General features: G+C 38.8%; 1 protein-coding gene across 1 annotated transcript in view; it reads right to left on the bottom strand.

Moving 5' to 3' along the window:
* Positions 1-219: 219 nt before the first annotated feature.
* The window catches only part of LOC119649330 (cyclic AMP response element-binding protein A), a 292,138-nt gene continuing 282,911 nt past the window's right edge, over positions 220-9,446 (bottom strand). The window contains exon 6 of the mRNA XM_038051435.1: positions 220-3,953. Within this exon, the coding sequence (XP_037907363.1) occupies positions 3,759-3,953 (195 nt within the window). The 3' untranslated portion in view covers positions 220-3,758. The remainder of the gene's footprint in view (positions 3,954-9,446) is intronic.

The raw sequence follows: 9,446 nt of genomic DNA, 5'->3' as shown, positions 1-9,446 counted from the left end.
AGAAATACTCACATCTACTCCTTTGTGGTGCATGGAGTTCTTCTTATTGTTATTTATATTTCCCTACTACATTTTTCAATGAGACCATGCTTCAGGTACATTATTATCACCCTTAATACTGTGTAAGCTATACGCCTTTAGTAGCAGAATAAGCATAACGATAACCAGAAGGATCCGTGGTCGCAGCCAGGATTTCAACCCTGGAAACGAGGTCGGAAGGCCGTTCAACTACCTCGGAGAAGCCACGCATAAGTCACATTGTGATATCCTCATCACCGTAAAGGTCATTATAAGAGTTTGTTCGTTGCCTTTGAGGATATGTACCTCAGTGGGGTCTTCTTCAACAAAGCATCTGTACACTCTTTTTTTTTGGAAGACGTTCCCAGATTCGCAGAAGCTTGCGAGTGTCGGAGGTAGGAAGCCGGCTGGACAAACGTTTTAGGGGACTCTACAGGACAAATTAGACCTGAGTGGTTGGTGGTGCGGTTTTAATATTTCCACACAACACAACCAAACTTAATTTTGTCCTAGATAATTGAATGTTCGAGCATCTTTTACTCAAAAGGGTTTACTAGGGAATATGCTCTCAGAAAGATGTTTGGTATGTACTCGTATTAAATCAGGTATCACAAAATTTTCTTTCCGAGAGTTGGCCCAGAGATAGAGAGAGACTTAAAGGAAGACTGTCGAAATAGACCAGTGTTCTTCCGAGAGTTTACCCAGAGAGAGAAAGAGAGAGAGAGACTTAAAGGAAGACAGTCAAAATAGACCAGTGTCCTGTCGAGAGTTTGCCCAGAGAGAGACTTAAAGGAAAACAGTCGAGATAGACCAGTGAAGAAACTGAAAAGCAAGGCTGACTTTCACTTTTGGAGGGACACGATTGAGCTGAAATCCAATACCCAAATGTATCTTGATTTAAAAAAAGCGAAAAGGGGGATGGAATATTGAATTGTAGTCATGCATCCACACCGCGGTATTTCCATTCCAAATTTGCAAAGGTACTCAATAATGTCATTTAGTTTCTCGTTTCTTCCTTTTTTTGACTCCATTCGAAAAATCTCTGCACACAAATTAACTTCAACACATACACAAATAATTCTATGAACCATGTTACATACATAACCTGCATCTATTCTCCAGTTTAACAGAATCGATAATGAAGATTTAACATCTTATTCCTCTCGAATTGTTACCCATTCTCTGCATGATATTGCACACGTTCTTAGATGACAATTAAAGTTTAATTCAAAAATTTTTACTAAAATAGTTTTTTTCCCAAAGTTAGAAAGATATAGGTCTTGAAAAAGTTTGGATACTTTAAACCTGTTTTTACTAAAATAGTTTTTTTTCTATTATTGCACTGTGTTCGTGGCCGTTTAGTACAAATAAATATATATGATAACCAAGGAAAATTGTTTGTATATAATAAGCAAAATTAGATCTCATTTAAATAAAATAAAAAAAAAAAATAAAATAAAAAGAATTAAAAGAAAATAATTGATAAAAGATTATAATCATTATGAAGACTTTATGCCTTGCGAATTCTATATTTGTTTTCCCCGGTACTCCTTTGTACTATAATTTTTTGAATTTTCGGTACTTCTTTGTTGTAAATTATAAGATATTTCCGGTATTTTTTTGTTCTAGGTTTCAAGATTTTTTCGTGGTTTCTTTGTTCCATCAATTTAATATCAATATTTTTGGGGTTGAAAATTATATAAATGAAAGCCTCATCTACCAGTTATCTTATATATATATACCGATGATACTTTGTATCATTACAATTGAAATTCAAGGACATAAAAGTCTTCAATAATGAAGGTCGTATCTTTTTATCATAATAAACGCTATATTGCATCGGTCAGGCCATTTTTTTTTTAAATATAAAAGAATACATGAAAACTTACGTGAAACAAGCAAATAAAATATTTCTATAAAAAAAAAATAATACAAATAAATTTTTCTAGAAATGTAACTACGCATTTCAATATCATACAGATCAATTAAATTAAAAATAAAATCTGGATCGGAGAAGCGAAAAAGATTGTTGTGGCTCTAGACTTTTATAAAAACAGAAATAACAAAGAAAAATAGTTTCAAAAAAAGCACGACGAGCTAATCAGAATCCAAGTTACTAGCGAGATTAAAGATTAGTTTTCATAGAAAATATAAAAACCAAAAACCAATTTATATTTCAAATCCTCGTGCATGTCTCTTCCATTGTGGATATTCAACAAAGCACAAAATTAAATATCTTAAAACAGTGATGGAATCACCAGATAAATGCTTTCAAGCGAGGAGTGTCAAAAATATTATTACAACCAAAGTAAATACTTGAAAGAAAATTCATTTTTCTGAAAGTAAGTCTACTCACAACGGATGAAATTCAATTAAAAGTAAAATAAGTGTTCCATTGTTTGTCAGTTCCCTCGTCATACAACCATTTCTTCTTAGTATTTCGTTAAATTTCGTATATATCTCCTCAATATACGTGGTACTTGATTTTTCTTCTAGAAAACTTAACAATCTTATATAGAATAATAGTAAATTTGTCTAATTCAACATGTTATAATAAGTTTTATATAAAATATTATTTCTATTTATTTAATATAAGCTGTTTCGTACTTAATATATTTTCCACCGCTTGCTCTTAATCTGTATATATAGTTTTATATTGATATATATTCATATATGTTTTAAATTTGTACAATTTGCTTTAATAAATAGGAAAAAAATATGTATCCTCTGTTTAGTGTTCAATCGATCTCAACAATCGTCCTTATATATGATTTTCCTTCTGGTATCAAGTGTTTGTTACATAAAACATTTTTATTTTTTTTATTTTAAAAACTATTTTATAATTTCATAAGAAATTGTTACGCGAAAACACCATTACGATTGAAAAATCCTGAAAACTATCATTTTTATGTTTTCCAGCCCACAATTATATAAGGCAGCAATTATACTTTCAAAAATTTCATTTTTAAGGTTTAACTTTACAGTTGACCATCTGTAAAAATATTTTTTTGTTTCTTTAAAGACTTAATAAAAATAATTAGGTCTCGTAACTCTTGCATGATTTATATACTATTTTTCACTTTTAATTCTTCTCTTACTTAATATCATCAATGTAAAATATTATTTTAATATAATTTAAATTAAATAATTTAATTTGATTTTATAACTTTTGTCTTTTCATTTAAAATTCTACAAAATTATGATTTTGTTTTTGTAAATTTACCTTTGTTTAGTTTTAATAAAAATTTCAATAAAACCAGTCAAGGAAGTATCTGCCCCTTGGTGAATATAATAATTAAGGCCATGAAAATACTTCATGTCTATATATCAATTTACTTTTTATCTACATTTTGATTTGCTGTTATATTCCTTGATTACAATAATCTTGGTTGTTTGTTGTTGCTGTTTGTTTTTATTGGTGTTTAATTTTTTGCAATTTTTCACTTAATTTTACAATTTTTTTCATTTTACATATTTTACAAGATATATTTCATCGTCTTAGATATTAAAACGCACTTTTGTAAGTTTTTCTTGATTTTCAATTTTTCACTTTGAGCATATAATAATTGCTATTTATTAGTGTGTATGTGTGTGTTTGTTTTTTTTGTCTGTTTCACATATCATTATTTATTTTATATGGTATTCATTACGTCTAAGGAATGACTTGAAGACAAAAAAGAAACAAAAAAAAATAAATTTTGCTGAATTGAACGCAGCATTGAACTTTTATGTAAGTGAATTTACATTTTCTTTGAGGTTTGGCGACTTAGCAGAGCTTGGAGCTTAGTTAGTTGATTCATCAGGTTTGCATTGGAATCCTCGAGGGATTCAACACGTTTTCGATAGTCAGAGTTCTCTGATACAAGTAACTCGACTTTACGTTCAAGCTGATCCATGTATTCCTTCTTTTTTCGCCGACTCTCTTGTGCAGAAATCTGAAATAGAAAAATTAAACAATGATATATGTATTTACGGAAACAATCTACAGAAGGATTGTAATGTCCTTGAAAAAATAAGTGAAAGTATTCCCATCACTTCCTCTGCGAATGCCCAGCTTTAGATACAGTCAGGCTAGGGACACTGGGTAAACCATTCTTTGGAGGCCTCACAAAAATTTCTAGCTGCAGGGTGGGAGAGATGCTTTCCTTCGTGAATGCTACGGGCTGGGTCTGAAGATCCGACCTGGCTGGACTCTGCCTCCCTGCTCCGATAACAGCAGTCTCGGTCTTAGGGAGTTTGTGCCATGAAAACGACGCACCACAGCGCTAACTGGGCTCTTCGGCCACTGATACCTACCTACCCCATTCCCACCATATAAAGTTTGTTAACCAGAAAGTGCGTTCGAGTTACCTGAATTTCGGGTTAGTGCAGAGTATTCACGACCGACCCTATTAGCTGGCTCCTGGGTGCAACCAGTGGCCTTAACGTGATTGGATTGGATGAAAGTAATAGTAGACAATACTGTGGGGAAGTCACTGATTAGTATTTCCTGTTCACTCCATGGTGAAGTATACGGCATCCACACAGTCAGATTGTGTTTCAGTTTCACTATCGCTGTGTAAGTGATAAGCTCACAGCACCGAGACAAATACAAGACGAACACAGACACCTATGACGACTAGAGTTCGAATCTAGAGGAGTGAGATTGGAAGGCTGACGCTCTACTCCTTCAACTATCGCTCCATCATTGGAAATAGTTCAAAATCTAGTGTGATAATGCACTCCGTTGATGCCATTGTTATTCTAAATAATATGGTGGCCGAGCAATCCTCGTAGACAATATATAAAATGGATTGTGACTATGGACTTTGGAAGAAAAAAACAGGAAAAATGTCCTATAAAGTGTATCTGTAGTTTCATGAAGGTCAGATAGAGGTAACTTCAGCCATGTACATGCCCATGCTGATGTACTTTCAAATGCATTTTCGCCTAGCGGATCGGATCAGGCAGTCGCGAAGCATTTACTGATTAATGCAGTGTTACTAAACTGCTGATCGCATGCAGCATATGATGTCGGAGAACGTGCGTTCGAAGAAAGCTGTTGCTGTGTTTTGTCTTTGGCGAGCGATCGGCAGACATTACAACCGTTCTGTGCATTTGTTGTCGTAGTCTCTTTTTATGTCTAGTTATTTTCTAATAGAATTGTCGCTTAGTGCCTCTTTTCTCTCTCCAAAAAGGGATTGGGGTGGTCAAAGGATAGTGTAGGTCCCAGAGCGAAACGTGGATTGGTGCCCACCATGGAGCATGAAACTTGGGAACCAGAAACAACAGCTCTACTACCAATCCCTATCTCCATCTCCAGGTGATGACCCCTGGGAGCTCTTTCTTAACGAAAAGTTGCAGAAGGAGAAGGATGAAGGCGAGTCTCCGGCGCCAAAAAACGGGAAAAATTGTACCAACTGGCCCTCCAGGTTGGGGGTTGGGTAGGGCTGACAACCCTACACAGAAAAACACCGTTACGAGGCCGCAGAAGGAGCCTCCGACAGGATGAACTTTACAACGACGAATCCGGCAACGAAAACCGAACAACGATTTGCGCATTTTTTCATGTAACGTGCGCTCCCTATACAGAGATACAGATAAGCAGCTAGCCGATACCCTGTCCCAATATAGGGCTGATGTAACAACGTTGCAGTGGATGCGTTGGACAGGGATCGGTTTTCTGGAGCAGAGTCATCATCATCATCAACGGCGCAACAATCGGTATTCGGTCTAGGCCTGCCTTAATATGGAACTCCAGACATCCCGGTTTTGCGCCGAGGTCCACCAATTCGATATCCCTAAAAGCTGTCTGGCGTCTTGACCTATGCCATCGCTCCATCAGGCAGGGTCTGCCTCACCTTCTTTTTCTAGCATAGATATTGCCCTTATAGACTTTTCGGGTGGGATCACCCTCATCCATACGGATTAAGTGCTCAATTGATACCAACGAAGAGAATTCAAAAAATAGCTGACGAAAGTGAGGATAACTTACTGACTTTGCTTCAAACTGCTGCGTCGACTCCACCAGTAATCCAAATATTATGACTCGTGTAAAATGGGCATGCAATCATCAGAATCGTGGACTATGGCCACAGGTAAATTGTAGAACTGAGCTTACGAATTGGGGGATTTTCTAATCATAACTCTCTTCTGTGATATTATTTATATTTAAATGATATTATTTATAATATTTAATTAATGGCAAAAGAGCTATTGTACCTAAATGTTTGATGTGAGGAAGGGATCCCCCTTCTCATTCCTAACACCCTGACAATATACACAGAAAAACGAGCATCCTCCATTATTATGCCAAGGAAAGACGGAAACCTCAAAGGCTGCATTTTCTAAAAATCTGAGAGTTTGTTTAACGATGAATTTTTTGCTTCAAGATCGAGGATTTTCAGCTCTGGTCTATCGTCTACTGTCCTAATCAATCCCTCATCCGCATCAAATCCCTCTGTGCCTCGCAACCTCATTACCCTCCCTGATGATATCCTAAACGATATCAAATACAAAAAGACCCTCACGTGGACTGACTCTCAACACCCAATATTTCCACAACCCCCTCTCCAACAACGAACTGAACTCTAGTACAGTCACTGAACTCAGGAAAGCCTTCCCGCATTTAGGCAAATCTGTTTAACAAAACGCGATCCTGCCCCGAAACATCCCCCCCCCCCCCCCCACAGAGAAAAGTGAACGTCCTTGCCGGCTAGTTCCTTCAAGTACACTACTGCACCCTCCACATCCGTGAACCACGCTTTGATAACGGGGTAAGCGAAAAATTCTCCCAACTTCTTTCCCTCCCTTCCTACCACATCTCTCATCCTGCCCAAAATCTCTTCTTGCGCTCCTAGTATTGCTCCCATCATGTCCTAAATGGTCAACCCCTACCTAATCAATGTCCCCTTCCCAACAGATTGGAAGTTAGTTCCCATCCCAAAAAAGAACCAGAATCCTCAAAGTGCCGATAGTTGTAGGCATATCTCGATCCTATCATCCTCTGCCAAGACCTTCGACCGGACCACAAAAGCAATCATCAACGAGAACTGTGACTCAAATCACTCACTCCCCGACTTTCAATTCGCCAACCGACCCAAACACTCGTTTGAGCACGCACTCATCTTGCTCAAATTGGACGTCCTCTCGGGCTTCAACCGGAAGGCGCCGACCATAGCCTGTCTCTTCGACATAAAGACGACTTTCAACTGAGTATGACAATGTGAAGTCGTTTACAAGCTGTCCGGGTGATATGAACATCTGAACCTCTGGGAGCTAATTCTTAGCTTTCTTGACGGGTAGAAATCCCAAATCCAACTCCAAGAGCACCTCTCTTTTCCCTACTCAAGTCCGGATGGCGTCCCGCAAGCATCAGTTGTCTCCGTTACCATCTTTTCACTGTTCACCGCAGACCTACCCAAAAAAAACCCAAACGCAAACCCAATCCGAATCCTCCAATACGCAGATGACCTTATCTTTTACACCTCCACCAGAAACATCCCGCCCGGTGAAGCTCGTCTGAATTCCTATTTTGACGAGCTTTACCGTAGAAAATGCTAAAAAGTTCACCTCTGTTAGGTAGTTAAATCACCACAAATAGTGGAGGAGATGAATTTCCTCCAAAATCCTCGATTTTGGTTGGTAAACCCTAAAAACAACCCGATGGAATCGTATACGCTATTCTTCCACCTTTTCATGGTTTTATGTGCTTCTTGCTTCACCCTTCAGTGTGAGCTTAGGGATTCTTGCGTCATCTATACGCGCCATATGGCCTGCCTACTGCTACTGGATACAGTTGGATCGCTAAAGATTTCGAGCAACTTCACGATATACTTGACTCATCCCTCTGTTCCTTTCTGTGCTGAACCAAGCATGCGCCGCAGAATTCGACGCTCAAAGATGTTGCAGGCATTTTCAGATGTTTTTGTCGTGGCCCAAATTTAGTAGTCAAACAGTAGTATAGGTCTGCCGGTAGTCCTGTATATGCGGAATTCGCCCCTTTTCAAATTGATTTTATATGAGTCCCCCCCCCCCGAGTTTCTCCAGTTGAATGGCCATCTCAGACACTGTTAAGAGACCATTTGGATTTGGTTGTCTGTTTGACATCTAATCTCCGCAGTTGGTCAACTTAATTAGTAATATCTGATGGAATTGGAAATGGTCAGATGACCATCCGAGAGAAGACCAAGAGAGGAGAGCTATCCCCAAAATTGGCAGTGAAGAGGTTCGGCCGCAAATATTTAAGCTCCATCGAAGTGTTTCGTCTACACTTGCTTGGATGCCTCTTTGCTAGCCAGGCTGGAGAACACTTCGATCTCCCACCTGCTTGAACGTTTACGGGCAGACCTTCAAGTCAATTTTGCCATCTTTTTATGTTTTTGGGATAGTTCTCTCTTCTTTGTCTCCTCCGGCAACGCAGGATGGTCATCTATCTCCAAACCTCCCCACTTTGGGCGCCATTTGTAATGACAAAATGGGTTGGGCGATGATCAAATGACCATGATCACAGCCAACTCATCTTGTCACCAATGTTATTTTGTCTTGTTATCGGTGACGTTCTTAATATTGCTTTTGTTGAAGGACTTGGAGGAGTTCAACTGACGATGAAAGCTTTCCTCAAATACCTCGACTAAGTTGATGGCATTTCTTTCCTCTCTCACCGTGCCAGGGACCTTGTCCAAATGGAAAGAGACGCAACAAAACCAAGGGTCTCAGTTTAACATGTCATCTTACCCTCCCAATTTGCATCAATAGGCAGAACATCGAAAACGTTTATACATCTAAAAAGCGTGGCATGGAACTCGATGTTGCCCGACGCTTCAACAGCACTAGATCTGATTTCGCTGTCTTCTCCAACGTCTGCAAATACAATTATCTCCAGACCAGGATCGAGGTGAGACCGTTCTGTGCTAATGTTCTTTCTGTGTTACTATGTGGGGGCAGCGCATGGAAAATGTCCATCACTGTTACTCAAAAACGATTTTAAGGCAGAAGTGGTAGTGGATAGGTCGCATATTAGTAAAGGCGACAATTTCATTGCTGGCTACACCTTACAGTGGCATTCGCCCTCCCAAGATGGCCGACGAGTGGTTCGCCCTATGCGCACTTGGCGCAGAACAGTAGAGAAGGAATACAGGTGTCTCGAGGAGGGTCATGGGACAGCTAAAATGCATTTCAGCAGTGGCAACTTTGGTTGGCAAATAGTATGTCTAGTTTGGGCAACCCTTCAACTGCCAACGTATATTTGAACAGCCTTGGTATGGCCTCAGAATTTGTGTTTATTGTATAAGTCGCCGACTCTTTCCCCTGAGGTCCATTGCGTTCCGTTGAACATTATGCCATCAGAGAATTCGGTATCCCAACCAAATGACAAGGCTGACTAGACTGATCCTGAACAATGTACAAGGCCAGCAGGATCAACCTCGAGACCATTTAACATCAACAAC

The sequence above is a fragment of the Hermetia illucens genome, chromosome 2 (assembly GCF_905115235.1).
Source record: "Hermetia illucens chromosome 2, iHerIll2.2.curated.20191125, whole genome shotgun sequence".
Lineage (NCBI taxonomy): Eukaryota > Metazoa > Arthropoda > Insecta > Diptera > Stratiomyidae > Hermetia > Hermetia illucens.
Note: the sequence above shows the minus strand (reverse complement) of the source record. Positions and strands in the feature narration are given on the sequence as shown.